We start from the raw sequence: 22,965 nt of genomic DNA, 5'->3' as shown, positions 1-22,965 counted from the left end.
CCTCATCCTGCTTTGGGTGAAGTGTGGGATACATAGGTCCCCTGGCAAGGGCCCTATGTCACAGCAGGGGGCTGTTCCGGCTCTGCTGTCCACTCAGGCCTGGGAACTGCCCCGAGCAGGGAGTCCCCTCTGTCCAGGCCTGCCCAGAAGTGGGAAAAGCACATTCACTCCAGGCAGCCCTGAACACCAGTTAAGTCCTAATCTGAGACGCACTTGAGCACTGGAGGCAGGACCTTCCCCACCTGAGTCCCCGAGAGCTTCCTGGAGGAAGGGGCACGGTAGCTTTCATGGCACCGAGTGGAACCAGGATGGAGGCCAGGGCAGGCAGCAGCAGAACAGGGGATTTTAAGGCAGGAGGAGTGTGCAGGGAGGAAAACATCCCCTCTGTTGGCTGCCCTGTTCCGGGGAGCACCTACAAGGTCCTTGCACAGCCCAGCATGGACTCGGGCGTGGATGTGGGCATGGGGGGTCACAGCAGAGTGCTGGCAGCAGGCTAGAGGCGGGCTGAGGTCAAGGCAGGTGAGTGGGGGATTCAGGGCTGGTACAGGAGGCCTTGGGGCAGGTATGCAGGGGATCTGAGTGCCATCCTGGAGCCGCAGAGGGCTGAGGCTTCTGCTCAAGGTTCTGGAAGGCAGACTGTAGAGCTGAGGGGCCTGGGGCCGGCAGGTGGCTGGGCTGTCGGGAGAGGCTGGCGCTGGAGGGGCTTCTGCTAGAACAAGTCACCTGTGTGTGTGTGTGTGTTTATACTCCTCTTTATTAGTGGATAAATACTAGAAAATCATCTCTCGGAAGGTGTGGTCAGGGACGGGCTGGGCTTGCCCAGCCGGTGGGGGGCAGGCCCCTCAGGGGGCCCTGGCTTGGTCTGCAGGGTCAGACTGTCCCTCCAGGGCTCGTAGACCAGCGTGTAGCTCTCCGCCCTCTTGACGGTGAACCTGTAGCAGCGGTTGGGCAGCAGGTTATGGATGTCGAAGGTGCAGGCCGCCACAGGAATGACGCCCCTCTGCGCGCCCTCCTGCTGGCTCCGGGGGTCCAGCAGCTTGAAGCGCAGCTCGAACTGCTCAGGTGCGGCCGGCTGGACGGTGACAAACCAACGCAGACTTGCCCAGTCTCGGTGCGCCACTGACTCCTTGCGGTCGAACATGACAGGCATCTTGGTGCTCAGCATGAGCCGGATGTGGGGGACCTTGGTGGCACCAACGTCGGACACCAGGCGGTGCTTGATGTGCAGACGTCCCGGCACCATCATGGCCAGGAAGCTGTCCATGACAGCTGACAGGTCCGCCAACCGCCGCTCCACCAGCCCCCAGCCTGCCAGGAAGGGCCGTGGGTCAGGGGACTCGAGCAGAGCGTCCAGCTGGGCGCGACCACGGTCCAGCTGCTCCAGGAGGTCCCCAAGCAGCAGCAGCTGGATCTGGGTCTGGGCCGTGCCCACCTTCTTCATGCGCTGGAACTTCCAGGGGTCAATGAGCTGGAACATGGTGTTGGGCAGGGCCAGCGGGTTCTGGTCGCCCAGTGCCAGGTGTTTGGGGAGGACCTCGATGTAGTAGGAGCATTTCCGGAGCAGTTCCATGCGGGCGTGGTGCCTCTTGAGGAGGTGAGGGCTCAGGTCCGAGCTCAGGAACTCCCGCAGCGCCGCGCGGCGTCCCATGTAGGTCCTCCAAGCCTCCGGCTCCAGCAGCTGCCCGTCCTCCGCCTCCTCGGCGTCCTCCTGCTCCAGGAAGGGCTGGGGACTGTCCAGCTTCATTTTGTCCAGGCCCAGGCCCGTCACGTGGGAGTTCATTGTCTGGGAGCTGGTGGGGGGAGGGCGGGCCGTCAGGAGCAGAGTGGGGGCAGAGTGCTGGGAAGAGGCAGCACAGCAGTGGCCTGAGCACTGGGCCAGGCCGGCATCATGGTTCCGGGGCCAGAAATTCTGGGGCTGGGTGAGGTGCCACTAGCCAAAGTATTGGTTCTGTGCAAAGGGCACAAGTGACCCCTGGGGACAGTACTGCCCCCAGCACCTGCCTGCACCCTCCCTGCAGAGCCCAGGACAGATGTCCCGGCCCTGGCTGGAGGCCTGAGCCTGCAGAGGAAGTGGCGCTCGGGGTGCCTGCCCTGAGGCCCTCTGAAGCTCATGCTCTGCCCAGAGGCAAACCCCTCTCCCAGGACACAGCCAGAGCACAGGGACAGGAGGGGTGGACTCCCGGCAGCCTCAGGGTCTCAGCACCCTCTGGTTCCACGAGAGGAGAAGGTGGGAGGTGGAGGAGCAGCAGGAGGCTGCAGACCCCTAAGGAAAGGGTGTGGGGGTGTCGCCCTGCACGCGGCCCCTCCAGGCCCCGCCCCCCGAGGCTCCGCCTCCCGCCCCGCCCAGCCAGCGCCCCTTCCCCGCACCGGCCCGCACCCACTTGCCCTGTGTCTGGGAGCCGAGCGCAGGCTGCCCCGAGCCGGGGCCCAGCCTCGCGGAGCCGCGCGTGCCCGTTGCCATGGGGACCTCCCGCCTCTGTGACGCCACCCGTGTGTGTTGGGGGGAGAACCCGCAAGCGGACCCCGGCCCTCCGCGTGGCTGGAAGAACCCGCTTACTTTCTGACCTCGCCCGTGGAGGCTGTCCTCTGCCCACTGCGTCCGTCCCCCGCCACTGGGTGGGCGGCTTGCATGCAGAGTAAGGTGGGGGCGGCTGGCACCAGCCTCTCTGCAGCTGTCCAGCTCCGGACAGGGAGAGGGCGAGTGACTCTGTGTTGGGGGATGGTGCTCAGAGGCCGGGGCATTCATTCAAGACCACCAGGGCCCCAAGGGGCTGGGCTGGGCATGGGACGAAGCCTGCAGGGTGCCTCAGATCCCACCTCAGCCTCCACCCAGGACTCTGCCTCTCCCATGCTGCCTGTGAGGGCTGGCTGGCCAGTGGGCAGCTGGTCTGGTGTGTCCTGACCCAGACTCACCCAGTCACCCATTTGCCTCCTCTCTGGCACTGGTTACCCCTGTCCTCTTAAGTAGAGGTTAGCTTGGTGAGGGTCAGCTGTGCCCCCACTGCCCCCCTGAGTGGGGGTCAGCTGTCCTGCTGTCTCGCCACATCTCCTTGCAGGACTCTCACAGCACCTGCAATCTCTACCAGGTGCAGAGAGCTGAACTTGTTGGCCCTACGCCACCAAGCAAGGTGTGGTCCCCAGGCGACCCAGGGTGCCCCCACAGAGCCCCCTGGTCAGCCAAACTTGCCCTCCCCTGCACATTTGGCAAATCTTGATTGGCACTGGGAATGGAGCCCGAGGTCTCCACACACAGTAGGGCTGCAAGCGCCCTTACCTCAGCCACACCCAGGCCTTGGTCAGTTTGCAAGAGACCAGCAGATGTCATAGAACTCACCCGCTATAAAACCCCAGCTGTCTGGGGCGGGAGTTTGGGCCAAAGGCAGGTGTGCCCCGTACCCTCCGCCCCAGGGACCCTCCAACTCCGCACACCGCCTTCCCTAGGCCCCGCCCACAGCCTTCCTGCGCAGCCCTCCGCCCATTAGGCCTCGCCCCGAAATCCTGAGTCTTCACCCCAAGAGACCCGGTCCACTGAGGTCCCGCCTGACATCCCGGAGCAGTTCCTCACGGTCCCGTCCCAAGCCCCGTCAAATACCCAGAGGCCCCGCCCACTATCTCCGCCCACACCGACGGCCCCGCCCACTGGTCCCGCCCCGAGGCTCGCGGCGTCCTATCCGAGCCCCCGGCCGAGAGGCCCCGCCCACTAGTCCCTCCCCGAGACCCGCGGCGTCCTATCCCGAGCCCCCGGCCGCGAGGCCCCGCCCCCACGCCGTGGTCCAGCTGCAGCCACCAGCTAGGGGCCAGCCGCAGTCCGGACGGGACGGTCCTGCACGCGAAGTGGTCTGAGCTGGCGAGTCGGGGCTGGGGGTCCAGCCGGGAGGCTGTGCGGGCACAGGTCTGCCGCAGGGGACAAGTCCCGGGCCGCGGCGCCCTATGGACACGGCGCTCGGCGCAGGGGCCCGCGGGGCTCGCGGCGCGCGGTGACCGGCCCCGGCCGTCGGGCGCCCCCGAGCATGGAGCCCTTCCTCAGGAAACGTCTGGCCTTCCTGACCTTCTTCTGGGACAAGATCTGGCGGGCAGGCGTGCCGGCCGCCGAGCCCGGCCCGGGCCCCGGCCCTGACCCCGGCCCCGACCCCGCCCCGGCCCCCGCTCCGGGCTCGGGCCCCGGCCCCGCCCCGGCCGCCGACCCCGGGCCCGGCCCCGACCCCGGCCCCGGCCCCGACCCCGGCCCCCAGCCCGGCCCCGACCCCGGCCCCGACCCCGACCTCGGCCCCCCGCCCGGGCCCCCGGCGGGCGCGCGGCTCTTCCGGGCGCTGCGCGACTTCACGGCGCGCTGCGCCGACGAGCTGAGCGTCAGCCGCGGGGACCGGCTCCTCGCGCTCCGCGAAGGTCGCGACTACATCTTGGCCCGCAGGGTCTCGGGCCCGCCCAGCGCGGGGCTCGTGCCCACCACCCACGTGGCGAAGGCCACCCCAGAGGCGCTCCCGGACCGACCGTGAGTAGCACGGGGTGGGGGTGGGGGTAGGGCTGCTGGGCCGCCTGTCCCTCTGGGGGCCTCACCTGCGGGCAGGTGCCCGGCAGGATGGTGGCTGGTGGCTACCCGGGAGGGTACGAGGTGGTTCCGGTGTGGGGCTTCAGCCAGGTGAGAGGGGCTCACGCCCCGCCCCCTCCCTGTCCACTCTCCCAGCGGGAGGCCGCTGGGTGTGCTGCTGGCTTCAGGGGGCACCCAGGAGGCTTGAGTGAGCCGTGCCCACCCTCCCCTCAGCAGGCCACCAAGCCTAGGGCAGCCGCGGACACCTGGACCTTTGCCAACTGGAGGGAGGGAAGGAGTGACCTCAGGGGTCTCTCTGGAAGTGGCAGTTGGCCAGGGCCGTGTGGGAGGTGGTGGACACAGGACAGAGGCCTCAGCTTTAGACTCGGTGTTCCTTCTCCCACGTGCCGTGCTGGCCCTGAGCCTCCTGACCACTCAGTCCCCCACGCTGGTCCAGGGGGCAGGTCCTGGCCCCACAGGGGGACTTAATGGGACATGTTCTCCCTCCTGGCCTACTCTGGGGCTCATGTGGCCAGGGCCAGCAAGTGGGCCTGTAGCACTGTCCCTAGCTGGGCCAAGCCTGGGCCCTGGTCATGTCCTTTGTAACAAGGTCTCAGATGCACCTAGCGGCCTCCTGCCCCCGCGTGCCCACGGTCAGGTGGGGGTGTGTGTGCTAGGGGCCTCTGTGGCAGGAAGGCTCCAGCCCTCCCTGCCTCCTGGAGCTGTAGGCAGTGCCCTAGGTAGGAGTGGCCGGCAGGACTCTGTGTGTGGTGTGGGGGTGCTCTGGTTAATGACTGTCTGCTGATGTGGGACGAGATGGAGGCTCGACTCTGGCTGTCCCGGGCACCACCCCAGGCCTCCGGCTGCCCCAGCGAGAGGCTGCTCCGGGCTTCCCCCGTGTCCCAAGGGCATCCCCCGCTCTCAGACCTGCCACCGCCTTCTTGGGGAGCCCCTGAGCCCCTCAGCACCCCCAACTCCCCGTCCCCACAGCTGTTTCCCGTCCTGTCTGCACTGCTTACCCCTCCCACAGCCCAGCCCCCACGCGGTGCCCAGGCCCCCTACTTCCCCCGCATGTGGCCCGACCCCCCCTGAATCCCCCTGTGCAGGCCCATCCCCCCACACCCCTCGCGAAGGCCCATCCCCCCACCCCCCTGTGCAGGCTGGGCCATCTGTCCAGGGCTGCTGCTGGGCCTCCTGGCCCTGACTCTGAATCTCCCTCTTTGCACAGGCTCCCGCTGACTCCTCTGGGACCTGTGGGTCCCTTCTGCTCCCATGGGCTCTTGTACACCTGTCTCTGCTGCCCAGGCTGGGTGAGGGACACGCCCTGGCCGAGTCCCCAGAAGCTGGGGTGGAGCTGGCTGGGTGTGGGGACCCCCAGCCGGGCCTTGGGGAGCAGCACAGGAAGGAGTGGGGAGCCACACCTCTGGAGAGCACCCGGGAACTGCAACAGGGGCTGCACTGACAGGCCACCTGGATGTGGGTGGGCACCTGCCTGCTTTCTGCCTCCCAGGGGCCACCTTGGGCAGTGCCCCTGGCACACACCTGGGAGCCCAGCAGTCCCTGCAGGGCTCAGCCTGCTAGCTGCAGGGTGTGGCCAGAGAGCTGGACAGTGCCTCGGCCTCCCCCGCCTGCTGAGCCTGCAGCTCCAGGTCTGGCTGCAGAGGGGCTGCTGGCGGGCGGGCTCACGCAGCCCACTGCCCGCCCTCTGCAGCTGGTTCTTCAGCGGCATCAGCCGGACGCAGGCCCAGCAGCTGCTCCTGTCTGCCGCCAACGCGCCGGGCGCCTTCCTCGTCAGGCCCAGCGAGAGCAGCCATGGGGATTACTCGCTCTCAGGTACGGGGCCCCAAGTGGCCCCACCTCCTCGCCCAGTCACAGGGGGAGGGCAGGGGCCTTTGTTCATTCCCTGTTCCCCGTCACTGGCTCTCATTCACACATCCACGCTCCATCCACACATTCCGTGGTGCCCTTCTCTCTCCATTCACTTAAAGACTTACTCGTTCCCAAGTGATCACTGAGAACCTGTGCAACGTAGCCCCTTGCAGGCCTGTCCCGCTGGTCACTCCACACCACCACGGCCATCTCGGGGACCCTCGGGTGGAGGAGTGGGCAGGTCTCAGCCCAGATGTGGCCTTGTCTGTGTCCGGCAGTGCGGGCCCAGGCCCGGGTGTACCATTACCGGATCTGCACGGCAGACGGAGGGCTCTTCCTGCAGAAAGGCCGGCTCTTCCCTAGCCTGGACGAGCTGCTCGCTTACTACCAGGCCAACTGGAAGCTGATCCAGAACCCACTGCTGCAGCCCTGCGTGCCCCAGGTGAGTGGCCAGGGCTGGCCACAGCTGCCGCGGCTCATCCCGGGCCCTGAGGAGGAGGGCGCGGTGCCCTCCGGTCCGTCTCTGGGTAGGGGGGAGACCATGGGACCAGGTCCCAGGGGAGAAGCTCTTGAGGAGACAACCCTGGGGCCACGGCCGTCCCGTGAGCCGGTTCCTCTGGTCCCCTAATGATAGCCCGGCCAGCGGCTGTGATGAATGTTTGTGGACGGATGTCCGGTTCGGCCAAGGTGCCACTTAGGCTCCTGAGCAATCAGGGCCCGGCTCCGCGGTCAGTGCTGGGCGGTGACTCGGCGCCCCTGCAGACGCCAGCGGAGCGGGACGGATGGGAGCAGGACGAATGGGAGCGGCCACGTTCTGAGTTCCTGTTGCGGAGGAGGCTGGGCCGAGGCTTCTTCGGGGAGGTGTGGGAAGGCCTGTGGCTGGGCTCCGTGCCCGTGGCCATCAAGGTCATCAAGTCAGGTGGGTGCGGCCTGCCCCGGGCCCGGGCCCGGTGCTGGGCGGGTCCTGGAGCCGAGCCTCTCGCGCAGCCGACATGAAGCCCGCCGACCTCACCCAGGAGATCCAGACACTGAAGAGCCTCCAGCATGAGCGGCTGATCCGGCTGCACGCCGTGTGCTCGGCCGGCTCCCCCGTCTACATCGTCACGGAGCTCATGCGCAAGGGCAGCCTGCAGGCCTACCTGGGCAGTGAGTGTCCCCGCCGGGGGTCTGCCGGGGGCCCTGAGGGTGTTCGTGGTGCTGCAGTGACATCTGTCCCAGAGACCAGGTGGGGGCAGGCCTGACTGTCCTCGTCTGAGGGGCCGAGAGCTTGGCACTAACCTTTTGGTGACAGATGGGGACACTCTCCCGTCTGCCAGCCCCCACAAGCGCCCCTGCAGCTTCGAGTGGGGACAGAGCTCGGGCCCACTTCCTTGGGGGACATGGCGGCACCTCCGGTCGCCCGGCCTCTGAGCCTGTCTTTCCACAGGCCCCGAAGGCCGGGCACTGGACCTGCCGCCTCTGCTGAGCTTCGCCCGGCAGGTATCCGAGGCCATGAGCTACCTGGAGGAGAAGCACATTGTGCACCGGGACCTGGCCGCCAGGAACGTGCTGGTGGGGGATGACCTGGCCTGCAAGGTGGCTGACTTCGGCCTGGCTCGGCTGCTCAAGGTCAGCTCAAGGCCACCCAGCAACAAGGGCTGGCGCTGGGGGCAGGAGGGCACCACGGCAACCCCCCGTCCCAGGACGACGTCTACTCCCCTCGCAGCGGCGCCAAGATCCCCGTCAAGTGGACGGCACCCGAGGCGGCCAGCTACCGCGTGTACTCGCAGAAGTCTGATGTCTGGTCCTTCGGGGTCCTGCTCTATGAGGTCTTTACCTACGGCCAGTGTCCCTACGAAGGTGGGCGCAGCACAGGCTGTCGGGGTGGGGCTGGGTCAGGCAGGGCAGCCTCCAAGCCCACCCTGTCCTCTGCCCACAGGGATGAGCAACCACGAGACGCTGCAGCAGATCCTGCGGGGGTACCGGCTGCCACGCCCCCCCGCCTGCCCTGCCGAGGTCTACGCACTCATGCGGGAGTGCTGGCAGGGCAGCCCCGAGCAGCGGCCGGCCTTCTCGGCTCTGCAGGACAAGCTGGCCGCCCTCTGCCGGCGCCTGCACCCCGCACTCACGTGACCCCCTCAGCCCATGACCTCAGCCCAGAACTGCCCCAGGACATTCGCTGCCATGACCCAGCTCAGATATGGATATACATTGACATGCCCTGACACGTGTTTACATGTGCTGACATGCACTGCTGACATGTTGGCATGCACTGACATGTGTTCATATTAGCCAACATGTGCTGACTCATGTAGACATGCACTGACATATTGACATGTGCCAACATGTGCGGACACATGGACATGTGTTTACATGTTCCAACACGATGATGTATGCTGGCGTGCCAACATGCATTTAAATATTTACATGAGCTGATACATGTCAACATGCACTGAGACATGTTTATGTGTGCTAATATGCACCATGAGCTGACACATGCTTACATGAGCAGACATGTACTGACATGTTTACATAAGCTGACATGCAGACAGATCCTAACATGCAGTGAAGCATGCTTACATGTGCTGACATGTACCGGTATACACTGACGTGTTACATGGGTGAGCATGTGCTGACATGTTGGCACATGTTGACATGTGCTCTCACACACTGGTTGTGTTGACACTTTGTGCTGACTCACTCTGAGTGTGTCCAGCTGATGCCTGCGCTGCTGTGTTCTGCCCAGAGCTGTGGCCTGGCACCAGGGCTCCGCAGCCTGGGGGTCGTCTGTGCTCACCTGGGCCTCCTGGGGTGCCCCTAGGGTCAGGATCGACGGGGGGCCTCAGTGCTCCCCAGCATGCCTGTGGCAGTGGGCCTCCTGGACACAGGTGCCCGGGTCAGCAGGGCCTGGGGACGGGCAGACTCGTGCAGGTGCCCAGGCCAGCAGGAGCTGGGGGACGAGGCCTCCCTTTCCCATCCTCACTGTGGAACAGACTTGCCTGACTCTGACGTCTAGAGAGAAGGGTCAGGCTGGGGGCCAGGGACCATCTCGGGGCTCAGGGGAGCAAGATGGGGGGCTAAAGGCGAGGGGCAAGGGGCAAATCCCAGCCCTCCTGGGACCCTCAAGCTGGCCCCCAAGATGACTTGGGGCAGAAGGCAGGGCTGCCCACACCTCGTTGCTCCCTGGGGACCACTGTCCAGTCAGCTTGGAGGAGCCCCGGAGCCTCAGGCCAGAGAAGGGAGGTGTGGGCTGGAGCATGGTCTGGGGTCTGCGAGGGCAGTTCCCAGGGGCAGACGGTGGTGTGTGGTGGGGGTGGCTGAGGCCCGGGCAGGTGTTCGGGACCTGGGCGGGCACATTCCTGCCCGCAGCATCACCCGGCCCCGGGGCAGGCGTGCAGACTCAGCTCCCACTTCCTGCTGTGAGTCACCTGCACTCTGCACCCCAGGGGGGCGGGACGGGTGGGCGGAGATGCTGTCTCAGTAAAGTCGTCCCCACGTCCACGAGGTTCCTTGTACTTTATACGCGGCTGTCCACACCCATCCCTGCCCACGGCCCACGCTCTGCCCAGCACGGCATTCGGGGGCAGGGCTTCCTGGCCAGGTACAGGGAAGGCCGCGGGGCGGGGCGCAGCCTGGCACTGGCTCGGCGGCAGGGAGAGGGTGTCCCCGGGCAGGGTGGGGACAGCTGTCAGGGCCAGCCCCAGCCCCGCCCCTCCCACTGCAGGTGGCCCCAGACGCCCAGTGGCAAGCAGGGAGCCCAGCTGGCGGGTCCTGCTCTGCGCTCACCATGGTGTCCCGGGACCAGGGCCCACAGTACGTGGCACTCTGGGATTTTGAGGCCCGCACGGAGAAGGAGCTGAGCTTCCATGAGGGGGACCTCTTTCACGTGACCTTAATAAAGGGCCAGTGGTGCATGGCCGAGCTGCTGGACCCGTCGGGCAGGGTCGTGGCCCAGGGCTATGTGCCCCTCGACTACCTGGCCCAGAAGGAGACGCTGGAGTCAGAGCCGTGAGTGTCCTCCCCACGGGCCATGCAGAGGGGTGGCGGGGACAGTGCTTGCCCTGTGGCCGGGAGCTCTGTCCCAATTGTGCCGTGCCCGTGGGGGGGGTGACATCTGGAGGGCATGAGGGCACGGCCCCTTCCCTGGGCTCCCCCAGGACCCAGAGGACTGAGGGCCCACCATGGACAGATATGGGCAGATGGGAAGGGCTGGGCCTTTAGGGTAGAAGTGTCCGCACCGAAACCAGAGGCCTGCCCTACTTAGAAGAGCCGGGGCAGGTTGTGACACTGCGGCAGAGCCTGGCCCCGCCCCTGTGACACAGGGCCTGGCTCAGGGCACCCTAGACCAACTGCTGTGCCCACAGACTAACCAGATCATGCCCAGGAGGCTGACACACAGGCCCCCTGGCACCAGCAGCCCCCGCAGAGGGGGTCCAAGTCTTGACAGCAGCTTCCAGAGGCAAGAGGGTGCCAGCTGAGGGCCGTGGAGGTGCAGGGGAGGGGCTGCCTCCATGCAACCATGGGAGTGGGTCTGTGAATGCGGGAACATGTGTATGGATTCGTGAGGGCCTGTGGATGTGTGTATGTATGCATATAGTTGTGAATGTATATGTGTTCATATGGATGCATATGGCTGTGTGAATGTATGTGCATAGGTGTATGAAGTGCATGTGTGTATTCATGTGGGCCCATGGATGTGTGTGGATGCAAGTGGTTGGGTGGGTGAGTGGGTCTATGTATTCATGTGTGTGTGTGTGTATGCTTGTGTGCATTCATATGGGCACATGGTTGTGTGTGAGTGGGTCCATGCATGTGGGTCTGTGCTGTGTGTGAATGCGTGTATTTGCACATGGGATGTGAGTGTGTCTGGGTGCATGTGGCAGGTACTCTGAGGTCTGTGTGTGGACGGCCTTGATGTACTTTGTATATCTGTCACAAGGTCAAGGGACGGTACAGCAGGTGGGGAAAATGACCACAAAGTCACAAGACCACCTGAGGTTGCCACCTCTGGCCTGGGGAGGCTGCATGGCCAGCTCAGAGCAGCTCTGAGCTATCGCTGGGGACTGGGCTTTTCCTGGGACCAGAACCAGACATTTGGGGTTGACGATGGGAAGAAGGGGGCCTACAGGTGGGCAGCGCCTGGGGCAGCAGGGCAGCAGGGGTGCACGGGCAGAGGGTGATGTGAGGAGACTGATTTCAAGGCAGCAGGCTGGGTAATGGGGTTGTGGCAGAGGTCACGGGGTTAGAGGAAGGGCCATGCAGGTTCAGGGTTGGAGCCACCTGGGTCAGGCTGGGTAGTGGGGTTTTGGCAGAGGTCACAAGGTCGAGTGAGGGTCATGCAGGCTCAGGGTCGGGGCCACCTGGGGTTGTGACAGAGGTCACAGAGTAAGGGTCATGCAGGCTCAAGGTTGGGGTCACCTGGGGTCATGGCAGAGGTCACAGAGTAAGGGTCATGCAGGTTCAGGGTTGGGGCCACCTGGGGTCATGGCAGAGGTCACGGGTCATGCAGGCTCAGGGTGGGGTGGGGGCTGCTGTGAGCTGTGGGCCTCCCACAGGTGGTTTTTTGGCTGCATCTCCCGCTCGGAGGCGACACACCGACTACAGGCCGAGGGCGTTGGGCGAGGTGCCTTCCTGATCAGGGTCAGCCAGAAGCCAGGCGCCGACTACGTCCTGTCTGGTACAGCCCCTGCCCGCCCCCGCCTTCCCCTCGGGCCTTGGGACAGGCCGCCTTGCATGCCGTCCCGTCCTGCTGGGGTCTGGGTGGCAAATCAGGGTCCCCGGACCTCGCCTCCTCCCCCTACCCTGGCCCTTCCCCTGCTGCAGTGCGGGACACGCAGACGGTGCGACATTACAAGATCTGGCGGCAAGAGGGGGGCCGGCTGCACCTCAGCGAGGCCCTGTCCTTCCCCAGCCTGTCTGAGCTCGTGACCCATCACCGGGAGGAGAGCCTGACCCACGGCCTGCGCCTGGCAGCGCCCTGCAGCAAGGTGGGCCCCCAGGCGGGTGTCTGCTGCGTCTGCAGGGCCCAGAGCTGGTCCCAGAGGTGTGGGGTTGGAGCCGGGCTCCTGCCTGCAGGGCCTGGAGCTCCCGGGCTCGAGCAGGGGGCGCTGGCGAGGAGGGGCAGGCCTCAAGCGCCCATCACCCTGAGCCGCCAGGAGGCTGACGTGGGTGTCCCCTGTGGGGCCGTCTCTGCCCCCAGGATGAGCAGGAACCACTGCCCTACTGTGACGACTGGGAGCGACCGAGGGAGGAGTTCTCGCTCTGCAGGAAGCTCGGCCAGGGCTGCTTTGGGGAGGTCTATGAGGGCCTCTGGAAGGACCAAGTCCAAGTGGCCATCAAGGTCATCCCCCGAGGTGAGTGGGCCCTAGCCAGGCGCTGCAAAACCCGCGGCCTCCTTACTCCCCCGTGTCCTCCCAGCACCCCACACTGCCCCGGGTTCTCCCAGCAGAGGCCCTGAAGGGAGCGTGGGGCTATTCTAGGGCTGCAGGAAAACTTCTAGTCCAGACCTCGGGTCTCAGGCCTGAGCGCCGCTGGCCCTGGATTGGTCAATTGTGCGGTGTGGGCGTGGTGCCGGGGCGGGGCCGACTCGGTTGTGGGCGTGGCTGTTAAGGCCCCGCCCACAAGGTCCTGCCCCACAGCCGACCTCCGGCAGCAGCATGTCATCCACTCGGAGATCCAGGCCATGAAGAAGCTGCGGCACAAGCACATCCTGTCCCTCTACGCTGTGGTCTCGGTGGGCGACCCTGTGTACATCATCACCGAGCTCATGCCCAAGGGGAGCCTGCTGTCGCTGCTGCGGGGTGAGCAGCCTGCGGGGCTCCGTCTGGACATGCCACCTCGTCCCTTCGTGTACCACTCAGGACTTCTGGCAGGGCTGGAGGACATGGGGCACACGTGGCAGAGCCCTACTCAGGTTCCTGCAGGCTTGGGGACCACAGCTGCCAGAGCCCAGGGCACAGACAGGCCCCACAGCTTTTCATCTGCAGGGCACACCCTGCCTGCATCTGAATATCCATGCACATGCTGCCACACGGTGCACACACCACCCATATTGCATGTACACACAGCACACACACATATGCACAGAGATGCATGCACACACAGCACAAGCACTCATGTGCACACAGTGCATGCATACATAACACATACACCCATGTACACACAGCACACCCATGTGCATACATAGTGCACACACAGCACACACATGTGCATGCACCTATGTGAACACACAGCACATTTACACATGTGCACACAGTGCAGGTACCCATGTGCACACATGGCACACTCCTCCCCAGCACATGCACCCATGCACCCTTGTGAACACATAGCGCGCACACCCTGTGTATACACAGCACAGACACCCATATGCGCACAGTAAATGCACACATAGCACACACACCATTGTGCATACTCAGCACACACACACAACATGCATGCACAGTGCGTACATGCACAGTACAAACACCCATGTGTAAATACAGTGCATGCATACACAGCACATACACCTATGTGCATACAGAACATGCACCTATGTACAAACACAGTGCACACATGCACAGCACATGCACACTGGTGTACGCATAGTGCATGCACCCCTGTGTGCGCACACACCGATGTGCACACACAACGCACCCCCATGCACACACAGCACATGCAGACATGTGCACACAACACATCCTATGTAATATACACAGTATCAGCACATGTGCACACAACACATACACCCCATGTGATACACACAGCACATGTACACAATCCACATGTGTACACACAAGCACATGCCTCTCACATCTGCACACAGCCCTACACATGCATAGTACACAAACAGCCCCCAAATGCACAGCACGCAGCCCACAACACTCAGTACACAGAGCCCTCACATGCACACGCAGTACCTGCTCCCACAGAGTGCATGCATTCCACATATGAATAGTCCATGCACCTAACACAGCCACATAGCACATATGCCTGATGCACACAGTGCTCACATCTGATATGTGCACAGGCATACTCAGCACTCACACAGGAATCACAAGTGTGATCACAGAGAACATGCAACACTAACACACACACATACATGTGCACACATAAATTCATTCCAGACAGGCTCCCAATGCAGCCACACAGGCGCACACGCTCATGGTGTATCTCAGCATGGAGAACAGGTCAGTTTTACGTGAGCAGTGTCCACTAAGTGTGAGTGTCCACTGTGTAAGTTAGGGGCCTCGTGAGTTATGTGCGACTATTCACCACATGCTCTGTGCGGCTGTGCACCGTGCGTTCTGATGGGCTCACGTATGTTCTGATGGGCTCACGTATGTTCTGATGGGCTCACATGTGTTCTGATGGGCTCACATGCTCTGTGCGGCAGTACACTGTGTGTTCTGATGGGCTCACGTGTGTTCTGACAGGCTCATGTGCTCTACACGGCTCGGTACCGTGTGTTCTAAACATTTGGAACACGTTTGACGTAAACTTCCCAGAGGCCTGACCGCGGCCAGCAGCCCCTCGTGCTGTTTTATGGCTCGTGCCTGAACATGCAGCGCATTGCCGGTGCCTGGGCTGGGCCCTGGGCCCTCCACTGCACTGCACATGCAGGATGCCCTCCACAGCGGGGGCCGACTCCCTGTGCCTCTGTGAGGCTACTGGGCCGAGGGGAGGTGGCTGCTTTGAGGCTGTGAGGCCTGGGGCCCCTGGGGCCTGGCTGCTGACCCTGCTGACAGACCTTTCCCTTGCTCCAGAGTCTGAGGAGACAGACCTGCCCATGTCCGAACTGGTGGACTTCGCATCGCAGGTGGTCGAAGGTATGTGCTACCTGCAGTCACAGAACTACATCCACCGGGACCTCGCCGCCAGAAATATCCTCGTGGGAAAGAACAATATATGCAAAGTTGGGGACTTCGGACTGGCCCGGCTCATCAAGGTAGGGCCCTGGGGAACAGGGACGGCCAGGGGTGGGGAGGCTTCCTCTGCAGAGCTGGGCTTTGCCGGGGTGCTGCCCCGCACTCTGGCATCAGGGATGGGAAGCTGAGCTGGCAGGAGCTCCACAGACAGCACATGTCCCCGCAGAGCCAGCAGGCACCAGGCTGCTGTGTGAGCACCCTGGACGGTCATGGCACAGATGGATGTGTGTGCTCGGTGTGGCCATGCAGTGGGAGTTCCAAGGTCCACAGGCCTTGTGTGCCCTGCCTGGCACCTCTGCCATGGGAGTTCTCACCGTAGCTGGGGTGAGCTCTGGAACCTACGACCGAACAGGGGCTAGAGAGACAGTGCAGCAGGGAGGGCAGTTACTTGTGTGCAGCTGACCCTGACACCCCATATGGCCCCCTGAGTCCTCCAGGAGTAATTCCTGGATGCAGAACCAGGAGCCAGTCCTGAGCATCGCCATGTGTGGTCCAAAGACCAAAGAAAGTAAATAAATAAACCAAATGAACAATAAAACCTGGGGGGGGGGGAGTGTCAGAGGGCTGAGTGTGTGCAGTGCATGTTGGAGCCCCTGAGCCAAGCACGGAGCTGGGTGGCCCCCAGAAAAGCCCAAAGCAAGCAGCGTGGGCCAGTCCTGATGGTACCCTCTCCCAGTCTCCTTTCTGCTCTGGCGGTTGGGCCTGGCGAGCCCTTGGCGGGCTGCTGCTTTTCTCAGGAAGCCCCCATCTCCCCTTCCACCCGTTCTGCTGTAATAGAGGCCCAGGACCGCCCCAAGATTCTAGTTTGCTTCCCTCCGAAGCTGGACGTTTCTAGAAAACACTCCCCATCACCCAGGCCATTGGTTGGAGAGGCTAGCTCCTGGGTCTGAGATAAGAACCCACCTCTCCTGGGCGCTCCCAGGTCTGTGGCCACTACTGGCCCCCCAGAGTAGGTGTGCTTGCAGGAGGGCACATACCTGTCCTGCGAGAACAACATCCCCTACAAGTGGACAGCGCCTGAGGCCCTGGCCCGAGGCCACTACTCCATCAAGTCAGACATCTGGTCCTTTGGGGTCCTCCTCCATGAGATCTTCAGCAAAGGCCAGGGGCCCTACCCAGGTGCGGGCCCTCCCGAGGGTGCAGGGGCTGGGTACCTGCCCCAGGTGTGGGGCCTCCCGGGGGTGAGGGGCCAGGGCAGGGTGGGCAGCAGTACCCACCTGAGCTCCGGTGGTACTGGTTGCAGGTATGAGCAACCTCGAGGCCTCCCGGAGGGTGAATGCTGGCTACCGCATGCCTTGCCCGGTCGAATGCCCGCCTGCCATGCACAGGCTGATGCTGGCGTGCTGGCACGAGGACCCCAAGCAGCGGCCCTGCTTCTTGGCTGTGCAGGAGCAGCTGTGCACCCTCAGCAGGTACGAGAACCCACTCTGAGCCCTCACTGAGGGGCAGTGCTGGACAGCAGGTGGACGCAAGGGAAGGTCAGCCCACAATGTCTCCTGGACCCTCTGGGCTTGGGGCCCAGGCCCTTGTCCCTGTCCTCCCCACGGCCATCGGCAGTGACCGCTGTGCAGGCTGCCAGAGACTGCGGGGACTCGGGGGCACCCTGCCTGCATTCAGCCAAGGGATGGGGATCAGGACCACCAGGCCCCAGCGGGTCCCTGTTCTGTCCCTGGTACCCTGTGGGGAAACCAAGGCAGACACCACAGCAGCTGCTGGAAGGATCTAGAAGGGCTGGCCAGCCAAGCTGAGCACAGACTGAGCCCCACGTGCCCAGGGGAGCCTGTTCTCAGAGGGGCCACACCTCAGCCCACTCCATGCTGCTTGCTCGCCACTCAGAGACCAACGTGGTACTGCGGGGTGGGACAGAGGTGACTGATGCCACCCACGCTGCCTCATCCCCCCTGCCGGTGCCAGGGACTCCACACTCCCCTGGTGAGGGGTCCCAGCTCCAGAGGCCTCTACCAGGGTCTGAACCCGACTGCCAGAGCTCCTGGCAGCAACTCCCCAGCTTGGCACACGGCGGCATGGCAGCCACAGCACGGCAGCCACGGCATGGCAGCACACGGCATGGCAGCCACGGCATGGCAGCCACAGCATGGCAGCGCAGAGCAGGACACAACAGCGCACCGCACAGCAGCCACGCGTGGCAGAGCACTCACACCCGCTCACTCAGCAGGAATCTTGGGGCCATGCAGAGATGCCAGGAAGCGGGAGGCCGTGGACACGTCTGGGGGGTCTGCCACACATGGGGGCACTGTGGGGGCCTCTGAGGGGGTGCTGGCCTTCACTGCACTTAGGACGAGGCCTCCGTCCAGGCGGGCAGCCTCGGCCAAGCAGTAAACACTGGCTCCTCATCTGTGGTCACTGGCTGCTTCCACACTGCGGAGGTCATGGGTGGTGGGGCTGGACAGCACAGCTGCCATGGTCCTGCTGGTGTCCCTGACCAGGTCGCAGGTGACCTTGGTAGAGAGTAGGGGTCCAGGGTCCAGGTGAGGCACCCCCTGTGCCAGGGAGGGGACTCAGCTTGGACATCCCTCACTGTGGCCAGGAGCTGCAAGGTGGGTTTCCAGAAAAAAGCAAGCTGGTGTCCCAGGGCCCTGGGTCAGCCTTGGGGAGCCCTAGCGAGAGAAAAGGGTTGTGGCTGCGTCCCACACCACCACACGTGTCCCCGGCCCCCAGCAGTGCACTTAACCTAGTGGTAACCCTGGGAGGCCACGAGGCAGCGCAGGAGGAGACACACCATGTCCTGCATAAGGCAAGGTCAGTTACACCCCCACATCTTGGCGGCATGCCAGGGGCCACCTCCCTGCGAGGCCAGGCCTGAACTCTGCCCAGCCCCAGTTCTGCATGAAGCCCACCCGGGATCCATCCCTGACACCCCACGTGGTCCCCACTGCCCCCCAGGAGTGAGCCCTGAGCACAGCTGGGTATTGCTCAATCCCCCCAAAAAAAAATCCCAACCAAATCCAAACAAAACGAAAAAAGCCCCCCCTACCCCATGCGAGGTTCTGCCCTAGCCTGGCCCGCCACAGCCCCAGACCGGCAAGTCTCCGCCCTCAAATGGATAGGCCCCGCCCCCAATACTGATGCCGTGCCTTGAGGCTCCGCCCACCACATCCAGGGACAGCTTGGCACGCCCCGGCGCAGTGATGTTGCTCCAGGTCCCGCCACAACAGTGCGGCCCCGCCCCCGGGACAGCGCGGCCCCGCCCCAGGCTACTGATGCCCCGCCTCCGGGACAGCGCGGCTCCGCCCCTGCTGCGCGGCCCCGCCCCTATTGCGTGGCCCCGCCCCTGCTACGCGGCCCCGCCCCTCGCTACTGCCTAGAAGGTGCAGAGGAGGGTGGGGTGCAGAAGGGGCGGAGACAGAGCACCAGGGAAGGGAGCTGATTTGAACGGGAGCGCAGGAAGGGCTGCCGTTTGCGGATAGAGGGTGTTTGCGGAGGCAGGGTATTCGCAGGCTTTCTGGGATCCTTTGTTCGAGGCCCTGGGATGCCCGACACTCCCTTTGCACCAGGGTCTTTCCTGACTCGTGCTAGGGTCTGGGAAGGCTTTTCGGGCCTGGGATGGAGGCGGAGCTGCCGGTCAGACAGACCCATGGCCCTCCCTCCCTCCCTCAAGGATGCCCTGAGACTGCTGGACCTTTGTCCAGCTCCTCAGCCAGGAAAGGAGGGCCTGGCTGCCCCCTGTGAGCCTTTAACAGGCTCTGTGAGGAGCACGGCCACCTGTGGCCTGCCTGGGGCCAGGGGATCATCCAGGTGACCCTCCCCCACGGGCCCCCAGCAGCCCCTTCACCTGTTCAGGTCTCCAGGGGTTCACAGGAGGCAAGTGGATAGTGCGTGCTTAGGTGGCACCTGAACACAGCTCTGCATTCCCACAGCTCCGCCAGAGGCCTCCTCCCCGGAAAGGAGGGCTTCAGAGAGACCCCCACCCACCACCCTCTGGTTGCTCTGCCTGTCCAGGGCCTCACTCTGCTTCCCACTCAGGCGTGACCCTACTGTGGATCAAGCTCGTCTGCCCCACCCCACCCTTGCCCTCCCCCTGTTCTCTTTTTCTACTGCTGCTGGGCTGGTGGGGTCATAGCCATGCTTCCCTGGCTGTGAGGGTGCTGGCTGGGGGTCCCAGGCTCTGAGCCCTCTGGCTGCGGTCACTGTGGACTGGTGCTGTATTTGTGGCTGAGGGAGACCAGCGTGGGCAGGTGCAGAGCTGGTCTAGGGAAGCACCCAGCTCTCGCATGTTAGCACTTGCCCTCTGAAGCCTTGGAAAACCCCAGTGCAGTAGGCAGCCGTGCCGTGAAGCGTGCAGGGCTATGCCAGCCAAAGTGAAGCCCAGGGGAAACAGAGATCTCAGCATGATGAGGCCGGCAGGGGCGGCCCCGACAGACACGCTAGGCGGCTGTGCACGGCGGCATTTCAGCACAGACTCAACAGTGGCCGCCGACAACTGCTCAGAGGAGACCCACACCCAGCCACACAGCCCCTGGGCTCCACCCTGTCTTTGTGACCCGGGCTCCACTCCACTGCAAACTGCAATTCCTTTAGCCAAAGAATTTTATTGTGGTAAAAGACATATAGAGACTTAACAGCTTAGCTGTCTTTGCTGTGTTTTGATGTGTTTTTGGGGCCACACATGCTCAGGGGACACGCCCAGTTTGGTGCTCTTGGTACAAAGCAGTGCTGGGGATCAAATCTGCAGCCACTGTCTTCTAAAGCTTTCTGCTCACATGAAATTGTCTCTGTAAACGGGATCCCACTCCCCATTTTGTCTCAGCCCCTGGTCACCCACCCGCATTGGACTCTGTCCCCATGACTCCTGCTAGAGTATCTCCTACAGTTGGGCCGCCCCACCTGTCTGGTGGAGAAGCCCTATTTCACCGTGCAAGTGGTCCCTGGGTCAGCCAGGCTTCAGCAAGGTCAGAGTTTCCTCCTTCTGGAGGTTGAGTTGGATTGCCTTGCAGGCAGGAACCACCTTTTGCTTCTTCATACACCTTACAAAAGTAACTCAAATGAAAGATGTATCTAAATATAAAGGTCAGAAACTCCGAGACAAAGTAGAGGGAAAAGATATTTATCACCCAGGGCTAGCCAAGACCAAAACCATGATCCGTACCAGAAAACAGAAGCATACTGGACTGGAGGTCTGAGCTTTTGCATTATGCAGGACGCATAACTGAAAGAAAGGACAAGCCACGGAAAGGGGCACCCGCAAGTCAGATGGGACAAAGCACTTGCATCCAGAATGCAGAAAGAACCCCCAAACTCAGCACCAAGAAAATGGACGACTGGACCTTTCACCTAAGGTTGTCACTTAGCAGAAGGGCCTGCACCCGTCGGCACACAGAGCACTTCCGCAGAAGTGGTTTGAAGGGAGGGCAGAGACCCAGAACACCGAGTCCAAGCACCAGCAAGCGCTCTGCATGGGTTAGCGCCTGCCCGCGCCCCACCACACACACAGGCCCACAGACCACCCACCATCGTCCATGCACTCTCCTCCCCCACATACACCTGCTTCCAGCCTGCTTAGAGGTTGAGGGTCTCCGCCAGGACCCTGCACTCAGTTCCTGCTTATGTGTCTGAGAAATTCCATCTCAGTTCACACAAAACCCTCGCAAATGGCAGCAATTTTGTGCGAAGGTTCGAACTGAAAACTAGAAAAACGTCAGTCGTCCCGGGGACTTGCTGTCCACATCGACATCCACACCCACACAGGGGCTATTAGCACACTGAGGCGAAGACCTTGCCAAATCCTGGGGCTTGGCAGTGACCCGCAGTGGGCAGGGGGTGGGGTGGGGACCACAGGATGACGGTGACAGCCCCATGTGAGCCAGTGCCTCAGGCCCCGGACCCCCCATAACCTGCAGCTCAGAAAGGCCGTAAGAAACGGAGGATATTTGCCTCACTCACGGTTCACCCAGGATCTATCCCCAGCATCCCATATGGTCCCCTGAGCACCGCCAGGAGTAATTCCTGAGTGCAGAGCCAGGAGTAACCCCTGATTATCACCAGTTGTCAAAAAGTCAAAAAAACTTAAAAAGAAAAGAAAAAAGAAAAGGAGGAGAGGTGTGGTGGCCATGAGGAAGGTCGGGGTCGGGGAGACTATCTGGCCCTTGCAGTAGGCGGCAGCGTCCACCTGAGGAAACCTGTGGGGCAGATGTCCCGGGAGCCTGCCTTCTTCCCCGCTAGCCTGCCTTCACATGCACACAACTCACGAGCGTGCACACGCGTGTATGCACACATGCAGTGCACAGCTTGTGTGCGCGATGCACAGCCCTGCAGTATGGAGCTGGAACCTTCTTGCACAGGAGAGTTGGGCTGGGTGGGGGAGCGCCACTCACCTCCCGGCCCCCCACTTCCTACTGCTGCTTCCTGGGGCGGTCACTTGCGGTGCTTTGTGAACTGTGCGCTTCTCTGCCTGGGTTCGACATCGGTGGAGGAAGTGAGAGAGCCCGCCGGCCCGTGCCACTGCCGGAGTGAGGGTCTCGGGGAGGACCCGATGGTCCCCAGGGGCCCCGCACAATGGCCCTCCTGCCGCCCTGCGGACGGTCCCTGCATGGGCGGTCCCGTGGGGAGCCCGCCCGTCCCCATGGCGACCGCCCGGCCGGTGCGGGGGATGCGCGGGCCCTGCGGGCCGGCCCTGCTCCCAGCTGCCTTGGAGACAGAGCCGAGCGGCCTCTCGGGGCGCCGTCCCCGGGGTGCAGCGAGCAGGGCTGGGCACGCGCCCTGCCGGCGCCCGGGGGTCAGAGCCCAACCTGGCACCGCAGGGAAGGTCACTCCGAGACCCCGCCCTCTGCCCCAATGGCTCCCTGCTCTGTACAGGTGCGGGCAGGCCGGCAGTGACGTCACCCGCAGCCAATGGGAGGCGGGTTTATTTCCAGGGCTGACAGCTCCGGCTGGCCTTTCATCTGAGTCCCTGGCTCTGGGCCGCTGCCGGGTGTCTTCAGATGGAGCAGGTCCTCATGCCTGACTGGGGCTGCAGAGGCGAGAGAAGGGGGGCATGCTGCGCTTCTGTCTGCCAGGAGCACTGGCTGCCGAGTCTCCCAGTCAGGACCAAGCTGCCCCGGGTCTCTGGCTGTTCTCTCTAGCGCCAGCGGTTGGCGGGGCCGGCCCGGCTGCTGCTGCGTCTGGACCTTGGGGCTCGGCAGGGCCCGGGAGCACCTGGTGCCCTGCGGTCCTGCTTCCACTCGCGGGCCTTGGCACTGGTCAGTGCTGAGTGGCCGCCTGAGGTTCTTAGGGGTCTGGGACTGCATCACCCTTGCCTCGACATACGCCCACGTGGGCTCCAGTGTCCAGAAGACATCCACCTGTGGGTCCCCATGATCAGATGGCCACTGGCCTGGGCCCTGCGGAGTGTGTCCTGGAGACCCGGAGAGCTTGGAGGTCTCCCAGGGCCTCCGGGGTGTGGTCAGCTCTGGGCAGCCTGGCTCCAACCTGGCTGGCCCTGTCCAGCTCCTCTGTGCCTCGGGGCTGTGCTGACCATCTAGGTGGGTAGGCAGAAGTGAGGAGCCACCCTGGAGGCCAGGTGGCTGTGGGCTGGGCCCTCGGGTCCCTCCGGGAAGGTTCTGGGCCCTGCCCCCCACCCGCTTGGCTCACCTTCTGCCCGAGGGCACATTAAATATAGCCTCCCAGCCTGCTTCCCCGCAGGGGGTTATTTTTAATTGCTGACTCCCTTTGGTCAGGTCAGCGACACCA

The 22,965-nt window shown here is 63.5% G+C and overlaps 3 protein-coding genes across 4 annotated transcripts; 2 read left to right on the top strand and 1 right to left on the bottom strand.

Moving 5' to 3' along the window:
- Positions 1-94: 94 nt before the first annotated feature.
- Positions 95-22,052, bottom strand: FNDC11 (fibronectin type III domain containing 11). Of its 2 annotated transcripts, none has more exons than XM_004620246.2 (2): positions 21,612-22,052; positions 95-1,790 (listed from the first exon to the last, which is right to left on the bottom strand). In XM_004620246.2, exon 2 carries the CDS (start codon positions 1,778-1,780, stop codon positions 779-781), a length of 1,002 nt encoding a protein of 333 aa, XP_004620303.1. In that variant the 5' UTR covers positions 1,781-1,790; positions 21,612-22,052; the 3' UTR covers positions 95-778. The 2 variants fall into 2 exon arrangements, with proteins under 2 accessions (XP_004620303.1, XP_054995449.1); XM_055139474.1 differs by lacking the exon at positions 21,612-22,052 and adding an exon at positions 9,078-9,195.
- Positions 3,837-8,519, top strand: SRMS (src-related kinase lacking C-terminal regulatory tyrosine and N-terminal myristylation sites). Its single transcript, XM_055139476.1, has 9 exons — positions 3,837-4,171; positions 4,292-4,492; positions 6,240-6,361; positions 6,676-6,839; positions 7,160-7,316; positions 7,385-7,543; positions 7,824-8,005; positions 8,080-8,236; positions 8,316-8,519. Exons 1-9 carry the CDS (start codon positions 4,011-4,013, stop codon positions 8,507-8,509), a joined length of 1,497 nt encoding a protein of 498 aa, XP_054995451.1. The 5' UTR covers positions 3,837-4,010; the 3' UTR covers positions 8,510-8,519.
- Positions 10,125-17,475, top strand: PTK6 (protein tyrosine kinase 6). The gene is made up of 8 exons (XM_004620244.2): positions 10,125-10,384; positions 11,932-12,053; positions 12,200-12,363; positions 12,576-12,729; positions 13,015-13,176; positions 15,118-15,299; positions 16,245-16,398; positions 16,523-17,475. Exons 1-8 carry the CDS (start codon positions 10,164-10,166, stop codon positions 16,708-16,710), a joined length of 1,347 nt encoding a protein of 448 aa, XP_004620301.1. The 5' UTR covers positions 10,125-10,163; the 3' UTR covers positions 16,711-17,475.
- Positions 22,053-22,965: the final 913 nt, after the last annotated feature.

This window comes from Sorex araneus, chromosome 5 (genome assembly GCF_027595985.1).
Source record: "Sorex araneus isolate mSorAra2 chromosome 5, mSorAra2.pri, whole genome shotgun sequence".
Classification (NCBI taxonomy): Eukaryota; Metazoa; Chordata; class Mammalia; order Eulipotyphla; family Soricidae; genus Sorex; species Sorex araneus.
Note: the sequence above shows the minus strand (reverse complement) of the source record. Positions and strands in the feature narration are given on the sequence as shown.

Coding starts and splice junctions, on each gene's coding strand:
- FNDC11 (XM_004620246.2), bottom strand. CDS start 1,780: ATGAACTCCCACGTGACGGGCCTGGGCCTGGACAAAATGAAGCTGGAC.
- SRMS (XM_055139476.1), top strand. CDS start 4,011: ATGGAGCCCTTCCTCAGGAAACGTCTGGCCTTCCTGACCTTCTTCTGG. Junction 4,493..6,239: donor GAGGCGCTCCCGGACCGACC/GTGAGTAGCACG, acceptor CGCCCTCTGCAG/CTGGTTCTTCAGCGGCATCA. Junction 7,317..7,384: donor CATCAAGGTCATCAAGTCAG/GTGGGTGCGGCC, acceptor CCTCTCGCGCAG/CCGACATGAAGCCCGCCGAC.
- PTK6 (XM_004620244.2), top strand. CDS start 10,164: ATGGTGTCCCGGGACCAGGGCCCACAGTACGTGGCACTCTGGGATTTT. Junction 12,364..12,575: donor TGGCAGCGCCCTGCAGCAAG/GTGGGCCCCCAG, acceptor CTCTGCCCCCAG/GATGAGCAGGAACCACTGCC. Junction 16,399..16,522: donor AGGCCAGGGGCCCTACCCAG/GTGCGGGCCCTC, acceptor TACTGGTTGCAG/GTATGAGCAACCTCGAGGCC.